Source organism: Pseudorca crassidens, chromosome 1 (assembly GCF_039906515.1).
Source record: "Pseudorca crassidens isolate mPseCra1 chromosome 1, mPseCra1.hap1, whole genome shotgun sequence".
NCBI classification, from domain to species: domain Eukaryota; kingdom Metazoa; phylum Chordata; class Mammalia; order Artiodactyla; family Delphinidae; genus Pseudorca; species Pseudorca crassidens.
Window position 1 is genome coordinate 85371274 of NC_090296.1, and position 22537 is coordinate 85393810.

Here is a 22537-nt window from a genome sequence, read left to right on the forward strand (position 1 = left end):
GGAGTGTTGGGTTTGAAAAGATGCTGGAGTCCTTAGGGAAAGGAGGGGCGCGGCTGGGGTGCCCGTGCAGGGGACCGAGCCAGATCCGTGGATCCGGCCTTGGGGCAGCTGGGGCAGGGGGTGCCGGCCGGGGCTGCGGAGGTCTGCGGGGGGAGGTCGGCTGGAGGCCGGGCAGTCAGCGGCCGGGTTGGAGCTCGGAGCGAGCCGCCCGGGGCTCCGCGGGGGGGCGGTACGAGCTCCGGCTGCCGGCGGGCGGGCCGGCCGGGGAGGAGGCGGCGGCTCCGAGAAGAACATGAATCAGCGGCGGCGGCGACGGCGGCGACGGCTGTGGAAGGAGCGCGGTGGCCCAAAAGCGGCCTCGGGACCCCGCGCGGCTGACGGCCGCCGCGGCGACTCGCAGCGGGTGCGGGTTTCGGAGTGCGGGCCGCAGCGCCGCCCCTCGGGCCGGCCCCCGCCCCTCCCTCGGCCCTCCTCCCTCCTCCTCCTCCTCCTCCTTCTTCTCCCTCCTCCTCCACTCCCTCCTCCTCCACTCCCTCCTCCTCCTCCAGTCCCTCCTCCCTGGTCGCTCGCGGGCCGGGCCCGGCATGGTGCGGGGTCGCTGCCGATGGCGCTGAGGCGGAGCATGGGGCGGTCGGGGCTCCCGCCGCTGCCGCCGCCGCCGCCGCCGCCGTCGCCGTCGCCGTCGCCGCTGCTGCTGCTGCTGGCGGGTCTAACCGCTCTGCTGCTCCCAGAGCCCGCGGCCGCAGGTAGGGGCTGGCCCGGGGGGCGGCGGAAAGCGGGGGGCTGCGGAAGGGCGCGGTCGGGGTCGGAGCCCGGGGACGGCAGCCGAGCGAGCCCCGGGCCTGGGCGGGCCGGAGAATTGGGTGGGGGGCTCCAAGCTGGAAGGCCGAGGCTCGGGAGGGGGGAGGGGGCTCAGCGGTGCGTTCGCCGCGGGATCTCGGGTCGCGGCCCCCACCCCCAACTTTCTCGCGTCCGGGCTCATCTGGCGGGGTTGTAAGGAAAGGAGCGGGGCTGCGGGCCGAGTGGTCAGCGGGGGGTGTTTGGGATTGGCGTTTCCCGCCTCGACGCTCCTAGCTGTTTGCTCTCCCCTCCCAGTCCTGGGGACCACATCTACCCGCCCCACACAAACGAAGGTCCCACTCTGAAGCCACAGGGGCTGGGACTGAGCACCCACCGGCACCCCTACATCATGTAGGTACAGGGGCTTCGAGAGCGCCCAGTCACAGAAAACACCTGGGCGTACTCTAGTCGCGGTGCCTTTTCCGAGCTTCCTGAAACTGGGCGTGTTGGAGAGGATGGTCTGGGGCAGGGTTGCTGATCTTTGCTCAGCCTTGTGTTCCCACATAGCCATGAGGCATTTGCCAATGGCAGGAGTGCTTCTTGCAGCACCGGGATCCCCAAGTTCACACTACACACCCCTGGGACTGCAGGGCATGTATGGGGTGTAAGGCTACCCCTCCTTGCGCTGTGGCTGGTCCTGAGAGGGTGAAGGGAGTAGGAAGAGACACAGGGCAGAGCAGCAGCCACCCAGCAGGCACCTTCTTTTCAGACAGCACTCCCTGCCTTATCAGCATCTCAGGGAAGGGAAGGGAAAGAGTGACAAGTATTTACAAGCGGAAGGGTGTATGTATCTTAGGATCAGAGCACTCAGGATTTGCCTTGCGTCACACAGCAAAGGGCAGGAAGAAGCAGAACTGGATTTCAGCTATGTTGATAGTTCACCTGCCGCTCTCTGAGGGTGTGTGTGTGTGTGTGTGTGTGTGTGTGTGTGTATGTGTTCAGAGGGTAGTGCCCCTGTTGGTGTGAGAGTAGCTCAGGGGTTTCGGGCTCCCTGTTCAGGGCCCCTCCCCTCCCTTCTACCTCCTACCTTCCCAGCGCCTGCCCCTGCACCCATTCAGGTATTAATAGAGCGGCTGGCTGCCAGGAAGGTTGCCATGTGTTTTCTGACGTGGTTTTGCAGCCATATGTTCTCCACTTCAGGGGAGCACCCCCTCCTTCCCTTCCTCAGCCTCCTTACATTTGCTAGGGTAGGGTGCAGGGGGATGCCAGCAGCAGTGCAGGGCCTAGGCTGACACCTTGGGTGGAGAGCTGGCTGCCTGTTGCACTGACTGGGTGCAGCAGTGGTTCCCAGGGCAGTACCTACCCCAGGTGTATGAAAGCGCCCCACTGTTGCAGCCTGGCTTGCTTTCCTTTTGGTGGTTGGGCCTGACTTAACATTGCCCAGCAGGGAGGTACGGGGAAGAAGTCACTTCCTTACAGCTGGGAGGAACTTGGCAGTGGCAGAAATGGTGCCTGGAGAGCTTGTCATGCTCCTTCCCCCAACCCGGGTCCAGGCTACCTTCCCTCCCACACTGTCCTGCCTCTGCTTCCTTGGCCATTGGCTGATAATGAGCCCCCTGACACAGAACCTAGGTTTTGGAGTAGGATGGGGGATATTTCTCGAGACAGGATCCCTCTCAAGCAGAATGACACATTCTCCTTCCCACCTCTCAGGCTTGAAGCTCATGGGAGCCCCAGTGAAGCTGACAGTGTCTCAGGGGCAGCCGGTGAAGCTCAACTGCAGCGTGGAGGGGATGGAGGAGCCTGAGATACAGTGGGTGAAGGACGGGGCTGTGGTCCAGAGCGTGGATCAGGTGTACATCCCAGTCAGTGAGCAGCACTGGATTGGCTTCCTCAGGTGCAGGACCGTGGGGGAAGGTGTGGGATGCCAGCCTGGGGACACGTTGTGCTCTTTCCATGGGGTTTGGGAGCTGGGGGCAATGCTGATGCCCAGAGGTCTGTGGTTTTTTTATTCGGCAACCTGCGGAGACTTCTAGAAGTGGGGGCAGGCTGAACCCATTGAATCTGCCCAGCAGAGCTGCCCTCCTTGACCCTGGGAGACCTGGTGTCCTGTTTCCACAGCCTGAAGTCAGTGGAGCGCTCTGATGCGGGCCGGTACTGGTGCCAGGTGGAGGATGGGGGCGAAACCGAGACCTCCCAGCCAGTGTGGCTCACGGTAGAAGGTGAGGAGGCAGAGCCACTTGGGCGTGTTGGCCTGGAGCAGATGCTGTCTGCTAGTGACCACCCTATGCCCAAGAAATCTGAGTGGAAGCTGGGCTGCCCCACTGCCCTCTGGGACCTGATTGCGCCAGACTCCAGGCCTGGAGCAGCCATGGAAGACCATACCCACTGGAGTCTGGGTATTTGAGAGCCAGAGGGGCAACTAAGACCCATCATCTATGGGGTGCAGTCAAGTTTCAGTTGTCTGACAAACAAGCCTCAAGCACCCATCTGGGGCTGGACCCTGTTCTGCCAAGTGGCCAGGCCAGGAGGGGGAGGGATGGGGGAGGGGAGGAAGGATCCGCAGCTGCAGGAGCTCAAAGCTGTGCAACCCCGGAAAACAAAGTGACTAAGAAAGTAACAAAGGGCTCTGAACGGGATCTGGGGCCTGCTAGCAGAACTCTGCTAAAGCTCCCGCCCCCTCCCCCTCCCTTACTGCCCCTCCCCCAACTCCCCACCCTCTGCCTCTTCCCTTGCTTTGAGAAGGGCTGTTAGAGCAGGTCTGAAAAGGGAGAATCTGTCAGGCCCAAGGGTACAGCATAAAGAATATCCCTGATGGGGCCAAAGAAGAGAAGCTTCCCCCCTCAAGCCAGATGCCTGTTCTGCAGTTGACCCAATCATAAGGGCCCGTGGGACCTTCCGCATAGAGGGCTTCAGATGGTAGCAGACTTGTGGCTTGGGCAGTCGGAAGCTGAGAGGTGGCAAGGCTCACTCCCCACCCGCCTTTTTCCCCCTAGGTGTGCCATTTTTCACTGTGGAGCCAAAAGATCTGGCAGTGCCACCCAATGCCCCTTTCCAACTGTTTTGTGAGGCCGTGGGTCCCCCAGAACCTGTTACCATTGTCTGGTGGAGAGGAGGCACGAAGGTTGGGGGACCTGCTCCCTCTCCTTCCGTTTTAAATGTAACAGGTGAGCAGCCTCAGGAGGGGCTTTGAGCAGGGGTGGTGAGGCTGGCAGAGTTCAAATCTGCTTAAATCACTGAGCCTGCGGTCGTTAGTGTCCAGAGTGCCTGGGTACGTGAGCTGCACCCACCATTACTAAGCTCATTAGTCAGGTGTGCTAGGCTGGCCTGGTGGGCTGATTAGTGGTGATCCTGCTGCGTGTGCCTAAGGAGATGCTGGAGCTTCTTTCCTTCGTTCACAGCAGTCTAGGCCGTGCACAGCTGGCCCTGGAAGATTAATGTGTGGGACCAGGGGCACCCATCCCCCCCCACCCCTCCCAAGGGAAGAAGCCAGGAACCAGCCCATGCAGAGCTAAGAGGAGTCTCTGGCAGACTTGCCTAGAAGTGAAGAGTCTCAGGCTGCAGAGTGGGGAATGGCAGGGGGAAGGAAAAGGGGGAGGGGGAAACCAGCACAAAGATACAGGGGCCTCCTCTTCTAATGGCCTTTTCCAGAAATCTCCAAACCTTTCCCAAACAACTGTATCTGTCCACACCTCCACACAGTTAGACCAGAAGCAGCCTCGCCTGCCCACCCACCTTGACCCCAGGATCCTCAGGCACATACCTTACACACTTGTGAGACTTGCTAACCTGTGAAACAAAGTTAATGTTTCTGGTCAAGGCTTGAACTGGCCGAAAAAGATGGGAGTCTGAGCTTAGTCTCATGTACTGTAAGGTGGGAGGGACGGACTCTGATCTGCCAAGTCCCTTAGGAATACGCATCTTCAAAGGAGGTGGACTGCAGGATCTGATCCTGTTCAGGAGGCGCTGGGTTGGAGCAGATGAGAAGGGAGGTTGGATTCAGTTCTCTCCAGATGTGCGTGGTTGGGACCGTCAGGTAGCCAGCTTGAGAATAAGCACTCACTGAAATCCCACTCCACACAGCACACTGTGCTAGGCACCATGGGAGATCAAGGGAGTACAAAGGAAATAGAAGCCATCAGTCCAGCCCCCCAGGAATTAGTATAACTGGGGAGATAAGACACATGCATAAGGAGCAGAGAACTATTGAAAGGCAGCGACTCTGCAAATAGAACAATGATATGGCACAGAGCAAACAGAGAAGGGCCCTGGAATGTGCAATAAAGTAGTGACCAGAAAAGGGAGGCAGCTTTGTACTGTCCGCGGGAGATGGGATTGTGGTGGGAGGGGCAGTATAACATTTCTCAAGTGCTTTACTGTGTGCCGTGCACTTTACATATGTTGCATCAGTTGGTTCTCACAATTCTCCCATTTGGGAGATGAGAAAACAGAGCCCCAGCCCTGGGATTTATATCCAGGCCCACACTGTGGAACCTTTCCTTTGGCTGGATATTGTAGGATATTCAGACCCAGAGCCTGACTATCCCCAATCCCAGACTGAGTGGGACTTGATGCTGGGGGGCGGTGCTGACTGAGGTTTTCTGGCCCCAGGGGTGACCCAGAGCACTGTGTTCTCCTGTGAAGCTCACAACGTAAAAGGCCTGGCCTCTTCTCGCCCAGCCACTGTTCGTCTTCAAGGTAGGAGGACCCTGGGAGGTGAGGGGCGGTAAGGCAGGGGCGTTCTCAGCAGGCTGTGGGTGAAGTTAGAATTGTTCGCTGTTCCAGCTCGCCTGGGTCCTGCTGGGATCTGACGGATGAGGGGTTAATTGGCATGGCTCCATTCCTAGTGGGAGCACCTGAGACCCTGCCATGGCTGAGATGAGAATAGAAACCTGACGTCACAGTAGATTTCCCATCACGAAGCAGAGTCCTTGGGAGGGAAGGAGGGAGGGAGCCAGCAGGAGATGGTCAAGGCTCAGGCCCAATCTTGCTTCTGCCAGCCCCTGTCGAGGGAATGGGGGTGGGGATAACAGCCTAGCAGGATGATAGAGGAGACCCAAAGGGCTGCTGTGCACAGCGGGCAGGGTGGAAAGGGGAAGAGAGCCGGTGTGTGCAGGAATGGGCTGTGGCCGCAGGGTCAGCTGCCTCTCACTGGTATCTCCCAAGGCCGAGGTGCCATGCTCCCCCCCGCCCCCCGCCGCCAGACACACATTATCTTACCCTATTTCTTGGTCAGACAGGGCCCCTGATTCAGGGAGCAGTAACCTCTCTCCACAGCCTAGGCGCTCTCTCGGGTTATAAGCAGCTGTTCGCTGCCAGTGGCTTGACTTGTGTATTACTGTGGTCCTGGGCATGCTGAGTAGCCATCTTAAGTTTTTTTGGGGGGGAACCCTAGGGAGGAACTCAAGGCTCGACTCCCATGCTTTCTCCCTCTTTTTCTATCCTCCCTGGGCACTGACTCTAAGTCCCCATCCACAGCACTGCCTGCAGCCCCCTTCAACATCACAGTGACGAAGCTCTCCAGCAGCAATGCTAGTGTGGCCTGGACGCCAGGTGCCGATGGCCAAGCCCTGCTCCAATCCTGTACGGTCCAGGTAGGCTGAGAGGGCGGACAGGCTCTCCTGGCTGTGCCCCTTCTGGCTGCCTCGGTGGCACTTTGTTGACAGTGGTATCACGTTTACCTAGTCTTGCCCATGGGGCTTGGTCTCCAGCTCTATTCAGGTGACATTCCCTTACCAGGAAGAGCCCTGGCCACTGCCCCTTATCATAGGGTGCTCTAGCAATCAAGTGACGGCAGATCGGCTCAACCTGTGCATTCTTCAGGCTGGAAAACAGATGACTAGAGCAGATTGGGGATACCTGGAAGAGTTTTTCTTATGTGGGTGAAAACCCAAACCTTTGACTTATCTGATACCTGCATTCTTGTGCCCCAACCTCTGACCCATGCCAAAGAGAACGGGGGGACCAGAAGAGGTCCTAGGCCCCAGACAGTGGGAAAGCTGGGTAAGATGATACTAAAAATGAGGCAATTCAGGCTTGTTCATTCTTGTCTGTTCACTCAAAAGGTATTTAATGAGCACCTTTGACATGGTTCTAGGCAGTTCTCTTGGGCAACAAAGGCCCCTGCTCTCGGCTCCACCCTTTAGAGGATCCCACTCTGGCCCTCCTTTGGTTGCACCCCTTGCCCCTGGGCAGGGAATCCATAGGGCCAAGGGAACACTCCCATCCAGCTCACCAGGACACACCCCTTTCCCCTTAATTTGAGTCTGCTTCTGGGGCCTATATGGGCCTCTCCCTGGTCCATCCTCCCAAGGATGGATCATGCTAAGGTATGTGCACCTCTAAGCTCAAAGGGCAGCCATTTGAGGGGGAGTAGGTATGCAGGCAGCACTGTCCACAGCCATGCACGTGATGTCCCTCATGTTGCAGACCTTTGGCTGGAGGCTGGCTCTTCTTGTGCCACCACATTCTGGCTTGGGACTCCAAGGATTTGGAGAATTATAAATGTAAACCCGATCTTCCAGGTTGTTTTGTAGCTTTGTTTGTCAATACATTAAGATAGAAAATGTTTTACTTAATAGTCTTTTTGCTGATTTTTAACGTTTAAATGTTTAGTCATATGGATCTCCATTTGTACTCTTGCCCTGGGTCCCCAAAATGTAAGGAGCAGGCCTGGTTCATGGTGCCCATAGGCTCCCAGTTACTTTGCTCTGAGAGTTTGCATTGGCATGTAAACAGTTACAAAGAGTGGTATCCACTCTAACATAATTATGCATCAAACAGAAAGGGGCATGGATTTTCTTGAGTATTTGAGAAAGACTTTCACAGAGAGAGTGGTATTTGCATTGAATCTTAAAGGATGAGTTGGACTTTGCTAGGAAGGTTATTCTCAGAAAAGGGAACAGCGTTTGCAAAGACATGGAGGCATGGAACCTGGTGTGGTGGCGGGTGGGAAGGGGTGGGTTGCAAGTGTCTGCTGATAGACTTTTTAAATTGAAGTATAGTTGATTTACAATGTTGTGTTAATTTCTGCTGTATAGCAAAGTGACTCAGTTATATATATATTTTCATATTCCATTATGATTTATCACAGGATGCTGAATATAGTTCTCTGTGCTATACAGTAGGATTTTGTTGTTTATCCATCCTATATAATACAAGTTTGCATCTGCTAATCCCAAACTCCCAATCGTTCCCTCCTCCTCCACTCTCCCCCTTGGCAACCACAAGTCTGTTCTCTGTCTGTGAATCTGTTTCTGTTTCGTAGGTACGTTCATTTGTGTCGTATTTTAGATTCCATATATAAATGATATCATATGGTATTTGTCTTTCTCTTCCTGACTTACTTCGTTTAGTATGATAATCTCTAGGTCCATCCATGTTGCTGCAAATGGCATTATCTCATTCTTTTTTATGGCTGAGTAATACTCCATTGTGTATATATGTACCACATCTTTTTTATCCATTCATCTGTCAGTGGACATTTAGGTTGTTTCCAAGTCTTGGCTATTCTGCTGATAGACTTGAAGAGGCATTAACTCAAGTCCCCCAACCATCCCCCTACCTGTCCCATCTTCCATCTCATCTCACATGCCTAAGAAACCTCCCTGCCTTACATCATTAATTTCCTTTATTTTTTAAAAAAATTATTTATTTATTTTTGGCTGCATTGGGTCTTTGCTGCACGGGGGTTTTCTCTAGTTGTGGCGAGCGGGGGCTACTCTTTGTTGTGGTGCGCGGGCTTCTCATTGCGGTGGCTTGTCTTGTTGCGGAGCACGGGCTCTAGGTGCGTGGGCTTCAGTAGTTGTGGCACGCGGGCTCAGTAGTGTGGCACGCGGGCCCTAGAGCACAGGCTCAGTAGTTGTGGCTCATGGGCTTAGCTGCTCCGTGGCACGTGGGATCTTCCTGCAGCAGGGCTTGAACCCATGTCCCCTGCATTGGCAGGCGGATTCTTAACCACTGTGCCACCAGGGAAGCCCTAATTTTCTTTTTTTAAAATAAATTTTATTTATTTATTTTTGGCGGCGTTGGGTCTTCGTTGCTGCACGTGGGCTTTCTCCAGTTGTGGTGAGCGGGGGCTACTGTTCGTTGCGGTGCGCAGGCTTCTTATTGTGGTGGCTTCTCTTGTGGAGCATGGGCTCTAGGGCATGTGGGCTCAGTAGTTGTGGCACATGGGCTCAGTAGTTGTGGCTCACGGGCTTAGCTGCTTTGCGGCATGTGAGATCTTCCGGGACCAGGGATTGAACCCACGTCCCCTGCATTGGCAGGCAGATTCTTAACCACTGTGCCACCAGAGAAGTCCCACATAATTAATTTTCTGTTTTTCTGTAGGTGACTCAGGCCCCAGGAGGCTGGGAGGTCCTGGCTGTTGTGGTCCCTGTGCCACCTTTTACCTGTCTGCTCCGGGACCTGGCACCTGCCACCAACTATAGCCTCAGGGTTCGCTGTGCCAATGCCTTGGGGCCTTCTCCATATGCTGACTGGGTGCCCTTTCGGACAAAGGGTCTAGGTAAGGGACTTGCAGAGCAGAGTACCTGGGCATGGATGAATGGGGCCGGGGGCTGGAGTAGTAGGGGTAGTGTTGGCTCCAGTTCTGAATGGCGTTGACTGAGAGAGGGCTACCTGAGAGGGAGGATCATGCATCAGTCAGCAAACACTTTACTGAGGGCCTGTTGCTACCTGGAGATAAATCCAGTCCCCCTCCCATTCAGCTCTAGTTCTAGTGGGTGGGGCAGACAAGCAAAGTGGGAAAGATCAGGTAATATTGTGGTGAAGAGTGCCCCAGGGTGCTCCAGGAGTACCCCCATACAGAGATCTGAGGTCTGAATGATAAGGAAAGAGCCATATTTGGGGGAAATCACTGCAGGAAGAGGGCACAAAGTACAATGACCCTATGGCACAAACTTGCTTGGAGTTCCTAGCAATTACAAGGAGGCTGGCAGGGTTGTGAGAGGAGAGTGAAGGATGTTGCTGAGGCAGTAACCAAGGTGATGAAGAGCAATACCCTGCCTAACTGGGATGGTACGGGTCCTGCCATTACCCACCCGTACTCCCCAGAGCGATGGGTGAGAGCAGTCAGACCTGGGAAGCAGACTTTTCCCGCATGTGTCGTTCTCTGAGCTATTTGGTTCTTTGGAGTTGGTTCCAAAGACCTGCATGGGATAGCGGTGGTGGGTAGGGCAGGGCTCTTAGCAACCTTCTTTTTTTGGGAACAGCCCCAGCCACTGCTCCCCAGAACCTCCATGCCATCCACACAGACTCAGGCCTCATCCTGGAGTGGGAAGAAGTGATCCCTGAAGGTCCTTTAGAAGGCCCTCTGGGACCCTATAAACTGTCCTGGGTTCAAGACAACGGAACCCAGGTAAGGAAAGCTTCTGCTGACTACTAGAGTCGGCCCTCAGGGCTCTGAGGCCTTCTGAGCTTCAGAAGGGCTGTCCTTGGTGAGCCTGGGGGCCTTGGTGGGCCTGTTACCATCCCGGGGAGTCTACCCCTCCCGCTCTCCCCTGCAAGCTGCACTCTTCATTGGATTATGTCTCCTGTTAAGATTGCCTCCAGTGTCCACTTTGAAAAGAAAGCAGGAAGCGCATTCCTGCACAAACTGGGGAAGGACACAGATAAAGCCTTCTTATCCTCCCCCACCCCCCAGTTCCCGCCCATCCCCCACGTCTGCATTCTCGGACTGAGCCTTGTTTGTGTTCAGGAGAGGCCTCTGCAGCCTGCGGCAGGAATGTGATGACTCCCAGCAGGTTGTGTTCCTGCAGCCCCTGAACCCACAGTGTCCCTAACCTCCCACGTTCCTAGCGAGACCTTTTTCTGACTTCAGGCCCCAGCTGGAGGCCTTTTACTCAGGCTCGGTGTGCGATGGGGGTTTTTCCTGGCTGCAGGGTGAGCTGACAGTGGAGGGGACCAGGGCCAACCTGACGGGCTGGGATCCCCAGAAGGACCTGATTGTGCGTGTGTGTGTCTCCAGTGCAGTTGGCTGTGGGCCCTGGAGTCAGCCGCTGGTGGTCTCTTCTCATGACCATGCAGGTAAGACCTGCAAGACCTGTAAGGGGCAGGGGGCAGGGGATGGAGGCTTTCAAGGGCAACCTACACTGATGGGAGGAGGCTGGCAGTGCCTCCCCTCTGAAGAGGCCCAAAGACTCAGAGTCAAGCACTTGAGGCCAGGGTTGTATCTCCTTCTCCTCCCCCTGCCCTCCAGCTAGCATAGAAATCCCTGGTCGTGCTGTAGGTCCCAACAGTCAGCGCCTGTCACTGACAGAGTAGGAACCCTTGGCTCTTCCTTTGGAACCTCTTTCCACTCTGGACCCTTACTGAGTGAGAGGAGCCTCTTGACCAGGCCAGATGGCCATCACTGGAAAATTCTAAAGGACCTCCTTGGAATCAGGCTAGCTCGTGCTGCTTCCTGCCCCTGTCTCCCACAGGCCGGCGGGGTGCTCCCCACAGCCGCACATCCTGGGTGCCTGTGGTCCTGGGTGTGCTGACAGCCCTGGTGACGGCTGCTGCCCTGGCCCTCATCCTGCTTCGAAAGACACGGAAGGAGACACGGTTTGGGTAAGGCGGGGGCACAGAGGGAGAGGCAGGTGGTAACTGAAGACCTTGGAGCTGACTCCAAGTCCTGGGTTTCCCTTTAGGCAAGCCTTTGACAGTGTCATGGCCCGGGGGGAGCCGGCAGTTCATTTCCGGGCAGCACGATCCTTCAATCGGGAAAGGCCCGAGCGCATCGAGGCCACACGTGAGTGAGTGGTGGGGAGCCATAGGAGGAAAAAGTGGGTTATCTTGGACCCCTATCTGCATTCCTCTTATTAATTTGACCAATAGGTCTGAACCTTGATGAGTCCTAAGCACACCGTGGAAAAGACACAGACCCATCCTCATGGAAATCGCCGGCCCAGCTGTGGGAGAGCTCACTTAAGCTCATCTCTGCTTTGAGGGTGGCGTCTGGGGTGCAGGAGGCAGGCTGGGTTTTGGATCTGGAACCAGAGAGGTCCCTCCCCTTTCTCACCACCCGCCTCCCCACAGTGGACAGCTTGGGCATCAGTGATGAGCTGAAGGACAAACTGGAGGATGTACTCATCCCAGAGCAGCAGTTCACCCTGGGCCGGATGTTGGGCAAAGGTGTGTGAGGCTGTGCAGGGATTGGCATGAGTTGCCATGTCCCGGTGTGTTTGGTTGCTTCCGTCACTCTGAGGGTGTGGATTTAGGTCAGCTCCTATGAACAGCATATGCTTGTAGACTCCTGGGTTTGGGATGTTTGGGGGAATGGAGGCTGTGAACGAGGAGGGATGAGGTGTCATCACACCCAGCCCAGCATACTTTGCTTTGCTATGAAGGAGGGAGCCTCTTTCAGTGGCCCCAGAGTCTAATGATTTTGTGTCCCTATGAGGGGTCCCCTGGGAGGGCTCTGGGTTGGGGACAGGAGGCCAAGGGGACTTACCATCATTTGGATCGGTTCCTAGGAGAGTTTGGTTCAGTGAGGGAGGCCCAGTTGAAGCAGGAGGATGGCTCCTTTGTGAAAGTGGCTGTAAAGATGCTGAAAGGTGAGTGGAGAATAGTACTGGAGTGGAGTGAGGACGTCACTTGGGAGGGTGAAAGGGGTGGCTGATCCTGAAGCAGGCTCTGCTAGGCCCCTAGACTTTGCAAGACGAGTTAGCACTAAGTGGGATGCTGTCTGTACCATGTCAATAATTCACAGGCATAAACCCACACTCATTGGTGCCCCAGCCTTTGTCCCCTGCTGTCAGCAGTGACTGTCCTCTGGTTTCACTCGGGGTGATTAAAGCTGTGGTTGGTTGAGCCGTTTGACTCTCCAAACCAAAGGGAAGGCATGAGCGAGTGGAGAAATTGTTGGATAGCACCAGCCCGTGGGAGTTTCTCCTGCTCATGGCCGGACTGTTTCCTGGGCCCACTGGGGGCACATTTCCCTCACTCCCTCCCTCCTTTCCTCCCAGCTGACATAATTGCCTCAAGCGACATTGAAGAGTTCCTCAGGGAAGCGGCTTGCATGAAGGAGTTTGACCACCCACACGTGGCCAAGCTTGTTGGTGAGCCCCTTCTTGGGGGAGGTAAATGTAAAATAGGGCTAAAACTACGCTCCCCCAACTGCGAGGGCAGTTCTGTGGGAGAGAAGTTCGGACTTCGCCTGGTGAGTAAGCAGACACCAAAAGAGCAAGGAGCGGCCTGGCTGAAATCTGATCAGGCTCTAGGTAAGGAGTTCAGTTTGCAGACCCTGTTCCATGAAGGCTGCTCATATAAACAGAGGAAGAGGGGACAGAGAAGATGCTCCAGAGACTGGGGGGGCAGCCAGAGTCCCTCCTGGGTAGTCACCAGGCCAGTGTGGAACTTAATGAGGAAAGAGGTAGCAGAACCAGGGCTAGAGGTAGAACCCAGCAGGTAGGGTCTCATACAGATGCCTGAACCTTGACCTTGACCTTGAACCTGACCTTGAACCTGAACCTTGCCTTGACCTTTATGTGCCCCACTGACTCTCCCTTGTCCCCAGGGGTGAGCCTCCGGAGCAGGGCCAAAGGCCGTCTCCCCACCCCCATGGTCATCCTGCCTTTCATGAAGCACGGGGACCTGCACGCCTTCCTGCTCGCCTCCCGGATTGGGGAGAACCCCTTTGTGAGTGCCTGGGGTGGGAGCAGCCAGGAGTTGGAAAGGGACAAAGACCCTGGGAGAGAGGTTGGCTTGGTGGATAGGGCCAACTGAGTTGGTTGGGAGAAGGTGGGCTCCAAGTTTGACTTTTTTTGCTAACAGGCTTCCTTCTCCTTCACAAATCCCTGCTGGGAATTTAGGCTGGGCAAGGCCCCTTCCTGAGAGAAGAGTCCCGTGGAGCCCCAGACTGGGGGAGTCTTGACTTTTGGGTGCTCTCCCTCAGATTTGCCAAGGCTTCCTTGCACTGGGAAGCCCCTTCATCCCCTTCCTTTCAGTGAATCTGAGGACAGTCTTTAGGCTTTCTGGCCAGGGAATCCCATTCATCCTGCCCTGACTGGGTCTAGCCTGAGCTCGCCCTGTCTGCCCACCAGAACCTGCCCCTGCAGACCCTGGTTCGGTTCATGGTGGACATTGCCTGTGGCATGGAGTACCTGAGCTCCCGGAACTTTATCCACCGAGACCTGGCTGCTCGGAACTGCATGTATGTGAATTCTGGAGGGCTCGGGGTTGGGAGGCAGGAAGCAGTGCCAGGAAGAGCTAGCTAATGGTCAGCTCCCACCTGGGACAGTATCTGCTACGTGAGGGGACGGCTTGAGAACAAAGATGCTCTGGATTTAGGCTGCCAGCCTGGCAGAAGGCTGACCCCATCCTCCGACACTCCTCACAGGCTGGCGGAAGACATGACGGTGTGCGTGGCCGACTTTGGACTCTCCCGGAAGATCTATAGTGGGGACTACTATCGTCAGGGCTGTGCCTCCAAACTGCCTGTCAAGTGGCTGGCCCTGGAGAGCCTGGCTGACAACTTGTATACTGTGCACAGTGACGTGGTGAGCAGGGCGGCAGAGTGAGACTTGACGGTAACACAGTAGTGCGGACTAGTGCGTGGGTGGACCTTTAGCACTGCTCTCTGGGCTTTGGCTGCCCCATTATGAGGCCCCGGAGCCCCAAGATATGCTTGCCTCGGGACTCTGCCTGGCTCAGGAAGCCTAGTGACATCTCCCCTCCAACCTCGATTCTGTCCCAGTGGGCCTTCGGGGTGACCATGTGGGAGATCATGACTCGTGGGCAGACGCCGTATGCTGGCATTGAGAACGCTGAGATTTACAACTACCTCATCGGCGGGAACCGCCTGAAACAGCCTCCGGAGTGTATGGAGGACGTGTGAGTGCCCCAGGAAGGGGATTCTGGGAGGAAACAGGTATTTGGGGTTTCAGCTCATGGCTGCCGCAACAGCTGCTGGCCCACTGGGAGCTCCGATCCGCAACTAAACTTTAATTTTTTTTCTTTTTTTTTTGTGGACATGTCCTCGTCATTAGAGGGAAGTCTGACCTCTACCCCAAACTCCTTCTTCATCTACTGCTCCTGTTTTCTTTCTCTCCCCCTTTACCATCCCATGTTTCTTGCTCCAGCCTTTTCCTATCACTCTGTTTTCTCCAGTTTCCAGGGAGAACCAGGAATCCCACCTAAGGGCAGAAGGTGCAGGGTTGAGCAACAGTGCAGGTTTCCCTGTCACCTCTTCCCCACCCCCACTCCTTCCCTAAGGCTGAGCTCTCCCTCCCCCTCAGGGAGTGCTGCACAGGGGCAGGAAAAAAACTGCTGCTCCCTCACATTCCTTGCTTGACAGGGAGGGGGCGCTGGGGGCGGGAGGTTGGGTTCCCTTCTTGTCTTGGCCTCCTCTCTGAGGGAGTGGAGAGACCTAAGATAACAAACTGAGATCCTGGGAGAAGGGTACTGCCTCTTCTCCTTTCTGGAAGCCCGGAGCCCTTGGGAGTGGGGCAGGGTGGTGATACACTCACTGCACGGGGGAGAGTCATGAGCCCCTTGTGACTAGAAGACAGTATCACTAACGTTAGCTGGGTTCTTTACAGGCATTCTTTCAGGTAATCCTCCTCTAACCCTACGAGGAAAAGACTATTATTATTCCCATTTTGTAGATGAGGAACTAGGATTAAAGAGGGTAAGTAACATGACCCAGGTCACACAGCGATTAAGTGAATGAGTTGGGACTTGAATCTAGATCTGTGTGATTTTAGAATGTGCCTATTAACCATGAGCCCAACTATGATTTGTCTATTCTAGTATTATTCTACCACCCCATGCAAGCCAGAGTCTCCCTGGGCCTCCGGAGGACCTTTTCACTAGTACAAGTCTTAGTGAGGGAAGGAGTCCACAAACCTATTTCCTGCTCTGGGGTTGGACCTCAAGAGGTGCAAGAATGGAGACAGGCAGAGGAAGGCTCAGCCTGAATGGTAGGGTCCTCTTTCTCTAGGACAGTGGGTTTGAAGTGCCCTGAGGTTGGACTGTGGGAGAGAGGGCAATTTGAGTACATGAACCAGGCCCTACGTCTCAGCAGAGCTCAGGCATGTCAGGGGCAGAAAGGTCAGGTCTCCTGGTGGCTGTAGCCTGCCTGGGCCTCTGGAGCCACAGAGGTTCTGCTGGGCAGTGGGGACCAGGCCCTGGCTTAGTGTCATCTGGGGCTGGAGTTAGTGTTGTCAATAGAGGGTGGGCAGGCGCTGGCCTCCCACCAGGCAGCCTGGTGGACAGGCGCCAGTTGGCTCCTGGCATGGCCTTGACAGTGTATTCCAGCCTGGCCACATACCCATGGCCTGGACCATTCCCACGACCTATTCAGTGTCTGGCATGATTCCCCCCATCGTTGGAGGCCCCTGTTAGGAGGGCTGGAGTCGGAGGAGTGTTTGGGGCTTTTATCGTGGGCACAGGCAAGAAAGTCAGGCATTTGCTATGACTAGATCTGGTCTCAATCCTTTCCTGTTATTTATTTACTTACTTATTTTTTCTCAGCATGAGGCGTTCCCTGGGAACAGGGATAGACCTCAGGGAATCTGCAAAGCTCCTGAAATTGTAAAAAGTGTCCCTGCCAGGGGAAAAGGGCTGGAAGCTTTTCTCAGATTCTCGAAGGTGAGAATCCTCATGAACAATGAGGATTTAAGACCCCCTGAACAGGTGAGGATTTAGGACAAAGGGTGGATTCCCAAATCACCCCCGTAAAATAACCCTGACTCCAGGCTGTGTTCCACAAGACAAAAACACTCCTACTACCCCTTCCCAAAATAGCGTAAGAGGGACTCTGGACCCGACCCACCTAGCTTCATCACTTTCTACCTGTGTGACCTTAGTCAAGGTTCTTAACCTCTCTGTGCCTCAGTTTGAACGTTGGTAAAATAGGGATCACTTATTTCACAGTATTGGGAGAATTAATAATAAATGTAAAATGCTTAGAAGAGTGCCAGATACATAGTAAGCCCTATACATTAGAGTGTTCAATTACATTTTATTTTCTTTTTCTTTCTTTTTTAATTTTTTTTAAATTTTTGGCTGCACTGCTCGGATTGTGGGATCTCAATTCCCAGACCAGGGATTGAACCGGGGCCACAGCAGTGAAAGCCCAGAATCTTAACCACTAGGCCACCAGAGAACTCCCTCAATCACATTTTTCTAAATCCTGGCTTCATATGATTAAAGGGCCTCTGCTTTTGAGAGAAGGACCCTCCTTCTCCTTTCTCTGGCTCCTCACTACGTCCCCTCACCCTTCTCTCTGCCCCAGGTATGAGCTCATGTACCAGTGCTGGAGCGCCGACCCCAAGCAGCGCCCGAGCTTCACATGTCTGCGAATGGAGCTGGAGAATGTCCTGGGCCGCCTGTCTGTGCTATCCGCCAGCCAGGACCCCTTGTATATCAACCTTGAGGGAGCCCAGGAGTCTGCCGAGGGAGGCAACCTGGAGCTGCCTGGCGGGGACCCGGCCAGCAGCGGGGCTGGGGATGGCAGTGGCCTGGGGGCCGTGGGGGGCACCCCCAGTGACTGTCGGTACATCCTCAGCCCCGGGGGGCTGGCTGAGCGGCCTGGGCAGGAGGAGCAGCAGCCAGACAGCCCCGTCAATGAGTCCCAGAGGCTGCTGCTGCTGCAGCAAGGGCTACTACCCCACAGTAGCTGTTAGCCCACAGGCAGAGGGCATCTGGGGCCATGCGGCTGGCTCTGCTGGCCACTGTGCTGGCTGACTAAGCCCTGCCTGACCCCAGCCCAGGCAGCAAGGTGTGGAGGCTCCTGTGGTAGTCCTCCCAAGCTGTGCTGGAAGGCTGGACTGACCAAATCACCCAATCCCAGTGCTTCCTGCAACCACTCTGTGGCTGGCCTGGCATCAGTTCAGGCCTTGGCTGGGTGGAGGTGGGCCAGGCCTGGTTGTCTAAACCCAGGCAGCTGGCAGAGGGGGTGGTTATGTTTCCATGGTTACCATGGGTGTGGAGAGGAGTTGGGCGAGGGTAGATCCAACCTTGTGGGCCCCTAGCCTCCTAGCTGAGCTGCCCCTGCTGCTTTAGTGCATGCATTGAGGCGTCTCTGGCCTGGGGGCCCATCTGTGCCTGTGCTTGGGGTTTAAATGCCCAGGTTTGCCCCTCCTCCCAAAGAGGTGCCCTTGTATTATTCCCCTTTAGGTGAGAATTGGTAAGGGATTGGTACAGTCAGGTCCCAAACCCTGTAGCGGGAGGCAGTGGGACCCTCAGGGCTGAATCTTCGTCACCTTCCTGGTTACCCACCCTGTCTAGGCCAGGAGTAAAGTGCAGCTGACCAGGTCACAGCAAGGCATGCTGAATTACACAGGCTACCATTTGCCCAGCTTCTAAAGGCAATGCACTGAGCCCGGCAAGAGCAAGGGCTGCTGTAAGGCTTGCCCAGGAATGAGTGAGGCCAGAGAGGAGCCCAGGAGCCCCTCTTTGAGCCCTCCCGCAGTCTGTCTGAGCATGCTACCAAATCCCCAAATATCCTAAGACTAACCAAGGCAGCTGTGTCTGAGCCCAATCCTTCCACGCAGTGTCCTTTAGTGCCGTCTTTCCCTCTAACTGGAGACCCTCTTCTGTCCCAAGTCTCCAGAGATGGAGAGAAAGTAGGCTTGATGGCTGGTGTGGCTGAGGGGGAGTTACTGGAGCCTGGACCCCAGCCCTGGTTGGGGGAGCCTCTGGGAGTGCATGGGGCAGGCCCTTGCTGTTAGGGACTTTTCCAAGCCATTAGATGCTGTTTAAAAACAGAAATAAATTGAAGACTAAAGACCCAAGACTTTGTCTCTTAAATGTTTACTTTTTTCCCAGATCACAAAAATGAAGCATCTCTGCATAGAGAAAAGTCTGGAAAGACATATGCCAGAATGTTCACAGCTGTTTTTTTTTTGTTTGTTTTTTTTTTGCCTTACGCGGGCCTCTCACTGCTGTGGCCTCTCCCGTCGTGGAACACAGGCTCCAGACGCGCAGGCTCAGCGGCCATGGCTCACGGGCCCAGCTGCTCCGTGGCATGCGGGATCCTCCCGGACCGGGGCACGAACCTTCGTCCCCTGCATCGGCAGGCCGACTCTCAACCACTGCACCACCAGGGAAGCCCCACAGCTGTTATCTTTACCTGATGTGATTAAGGGAACTTTTTTTCCTTTGTGTTTTCTAAGTTTTCTTCATTGAGCACAAAGTGCTTTTGTAATTACACAAGGTCCCAAAGAATCCTATAGTAAAAATAATACATAGTCATAGATGATTAGGAAAATGCAGAAAGTCATTTTAAAAATGCCAAATACCTGTAATCCTACCACCACTGACCTTTTGAAAATGCACGTGTTTTGAAAAAGTTCTTTATCTTGGAACAAAGACAAAGAGACTACTTTGGCTGCCTCCTAACCCTCTATCAGACTCTCTATTGGGTGTGGAGACAGCTCTCACCTTCACAATGTTACCTGGAGCCAGGAAACTGGGAATAAGAGGGCAAGGAGAATGTTGAGCCTCTTGAGGATTTGAAATAAGAGCATGAAGTTTGCTTTCAAGTATTTCCATTTGAAAACTTTAGAAGCTTTTAGAGCAAGCTTATGGGAACAAGACGCAGGAGGCATGAGAAACAGCCACTCTCTGTGTCGAGGAGTGTGGGAAGACTGTGAGGGACACAGGTATTGCCCTGCTGGCTGAGGGCAGTGGAATGGGGCGAGTTCTTCTGAAAGCAAATATCCTGAGAAACCTGTTGCTGGCATTCCAGATTCTTGTTCCCATGTGGATCATGAGACCTGAAGTAACTTCCAGGGAAGTGGCTTTCAGAATCTTTCCTTCCTGTGATTAGCTTTAACTGCAGGTAATCATTATCTGTGAGGTAATGTTTGGGAATTATTGACTTGGAAGTCCTGTACTCTTAAATAATTGTCTGCTATTTTTTTCTTTTTTAAAATATTGATTTATTTATTTGGCTGCACCGGGTCTTGGTTGTGGCATGCGGGATCTTCGTTGCCACTTGCGGGATCTGCAGGATCTTCAGGATCTTTGTTGAGGCATGTGGGATCTTTTAGTCGCAGCATGTGGGATCTAGTCCCCTGACCAGGGATTGAACCCATGCCCCCTGCTTTGGGAACGCAGAGTCTTAACCAGTGGACCACCAGGGAAGTCCCTAATTGTCTGCTCTTAATGGGCTCCTGCTATTATGTGCCAGGCACAGTGCCTAGTGCTTCAAGTATGTTATCTCATTTAATACAGGGAATATTCCTATAAAGTGGGAATATAATTATCCTCCAAAAGGACAGAAATGCAGAGTAAGTAACTTGTCTAAGGTTATGTAACTAATGATTTGTTGATCCAGGCTTGAAACCCACTAAGTAAGAGAGCAGAGCCTGTGCAACTCTCCTACCACTCCAGAGAGCACCCTGAAGTTTCATTGCGAACATGTCATCTTTTGGGTGAATGCTTGTTGATAGTAGGCACCTTTAAAAATGCACAGGAGTTCCAATAAGTGTGTGTGTGTGTGACAAAGTAATCTATTTAAATCGGAGATACCTATCAGTAATTAAATCGGTTTAAGTAATTTTTCAGCTCAGTCTCTTTTCCCCAAGCACATTGGACTTTGGCACCTCCAACAGTCAAGGGGCTTGAGGTAGGTGATAATAGTGGAATTTTTAAAAACTTCCTTATGGAAGTATAAAACACATACAAAAAAGTATACCCATCAGAAGTGTACAGTTCTTAAGAATTTTCACAAACAGATCCAAATAACCAGTAACCAGGTCAAGAAACAGAATATTACCAGCACTCCAGAAGCAAGTCTTGGGCCCTGCCCCATGTCTGCCCCCTCTCTCCTCTCCAGAGGTAACCTCTATCCTGACTTCAAACACCATGGATTGGTGTAGTTTGTTTTGAAGTTCATATAAATAGAATCATGTAGGTTGGATTATTTTGTGTTTGCCTTCTTTCACTCAGCAGTGTTTTCCAGAATCATCAAGCTGTTGTCGGACCCAAGTTCATGTGCCTGATGCACAGTGAGGCCAAGCAAACCAAAATGGTGAAGTTCGGAGCAGAGAAAGGTTTACTGCAAGGACCCACCAAGGAGAACAGGCAGCTCTTGCCCAAAAAGGCCGAACTCCCCAATAGTTTTGGGGGAAGAATTTTGTTTGTTTGTTTCTGTTTGTTTGGCTGTGCCCGCAAGGCTTGTGGGATCTTAGTTCCCCAACCAGGGATCAAACCCGTGCCCCCTGCAGTGGAAGCGTGGAGTCCTAACCACTGGATTGCCAGGGAATTCCCAAGGGAAGAGTTTTTATAGACAGAATTTGTGGGGGAGGGCTGCAGGGTGTGTGACCTTCCTTTGGTTGGTGGTGAGGTAACAGGGTGGTGTTCTGATTCTAACCAGTCTGGGTCCACGTGCTCTGCCTGAAGTTACCATCCTCCACATGGGTGGAGGCCTTAGTTCCTGTAGAAGGGCTTGGAGATTTGTATCAGTTATGTATATCCCTTGAGAAGGAACCAGGTACCTGCCCCATTGTTTCTTGACTGCCTTTCTTTGTTTCTGCATTCCCTCATTCCCCTAATTAGTAACTGCTTGAATCTGCCCTTTGGAGTTCAGGGAAGGCCTAGGAAGCTGAAGCCTTTTTCCTGCAAACCAGAAATGGGGGGACACAAAAAGGCTTTTGTACACAGGAGTGCCCCCACAGGGTCCTGCTCGGTTTCAGAGCCACAACAATTTGGAGAGGTGGGGGTCAAAGAGAAGAGACGAGTAGAACAGTGTTTTTATTTTCTTTTGTATATCTTTGTTTTTTATTATGTCCTCTGGCTCAGTGCTCCTCGTTCCTCAAACAAGATGCCACAGTCAAATTACCTGAGAATCTTGTTGAAAATAAAGATTCTGATTCGGTAGGTGTGGGGTGGGACCTGAGATTCTGCATTTCTAACAAATTCCAAGGTGATGCTGATGTTGCTGGCCTGAGGACCACACTTTGAGGTGCAAGCACTACACTGCATCAATAATTTGAAAGTGTGCCCAGTGCTTGAAAAATCATTCAATGACTGCAATATATAATTTCAGCATAATAACATTAATGGAAAAGATTGGAACATAATTTGTCTTATAAAATTTGATTTCTTTTTCTTTATGTGTTTCTGATTGATACTTTTCTACTTTAAAAAATTTATCTTTTCAAATAGATATCAAATATACATGGTTAAAAAATTTAACAGGTATACAAAGGTAGACAGTGAAAATAAGTTGCCTTGCTGCTGGCCCCTCAGTTCCTCTCTCCAGAGGTAACCAGAGTTACTGATTAATTGTGAATTTTTCAAGGGATATTTTGCCCAAATACTTATTTTTCTTTTACACAAATAGTAGGTAACGTACATGCCATTATGCCTCTTGTTCTTTTTATTAACAGTATGTGTGTAAGTAAACAGCTAATGGTATATATTCTGGATATTTTTCTAAGTTCTTTTGGTATTTTAATTCATTTAAACGTCACAACAACCCTGTGCAGTAGGTACAATTATTGTTTCAATTTTATAGATGTAATTCAAATCTAATATACCCTACAAGCCTCTACATTTGAAGGTTTTTCCCGAGCTGTACATATGCATCTGTTTCCCGTACTTTGCTATTACAAAGAGTGCTGCAATGAATTTTGGGGGCATATCGCTTCATACTTATGAATATAGCTATAGGAAAATTCCTAAAAGAGAAATTGCTGAGTCAAAGGAATGTGCGTTTAAAATTTTGGTCAATATTGCCAAATTGCCTTCCATAGGCGAGTTTTGCATATCTGATAAGTGAGAAAGGTATTTCATTGTAACTTTGGTTTGTATTTCTCTT

General features: G+C 53.1%; 1 protein-coding gene across 3 annotated transcripts; it reads left to right on the forward strand.

Moving 5' to 3' along the window:
* Nucleotides 1–336: 336 nt before the first annotated feature.
* On the forward strand, nt 337–22136 carry TYRO3 (TYRO3 protein tyrosine kinase). 3 transcript variants are annotated; one of them, XM_067743873.1, is made up of 19 exons: nt 534–746; nt 2494–2677; nt 2902–3002; nt 3777–3947; nt 5392–5478; nt 6259–6374; nt 9112–9289; nt 9996–10141; nt 10665–10809; nt 11205–11334; nt 11415–11515; nt 11803–11898; nt 12240–12320; nt 12732–12824; nt 13283–13404; nt 13809–13918; nt 14105–14264; nt 14462–14598; nt 17003–22136. In XM_067743873.1, exons 1-19 carry the CDS (start codon nt 605–607, stop codon nt 17391–17393), a joined length of 2691 nt encoding a protein of 896 aa, XP_067599974.1. In that variant the 5' UTR covers nt 534–604; the 3' UTR covers nt 17394–22136. The 3 variants fall into 3 exon arrangements, with proteins under 3 accessions (XP_067599989.1, XP_067599982.1, XP_067599974.1); XM_067743888.1 differs by lacking the exon at nt 14462–14598 and having other exon boundaries at nt 337–746; nt 17003–17139; XM_067743881.1 differs by lacking the exon at nt 3777–3947 and having other exon boundaries at nt 526–746.
* Nucleotides 22137–22537: the final 401 nt, after the last annotated feature.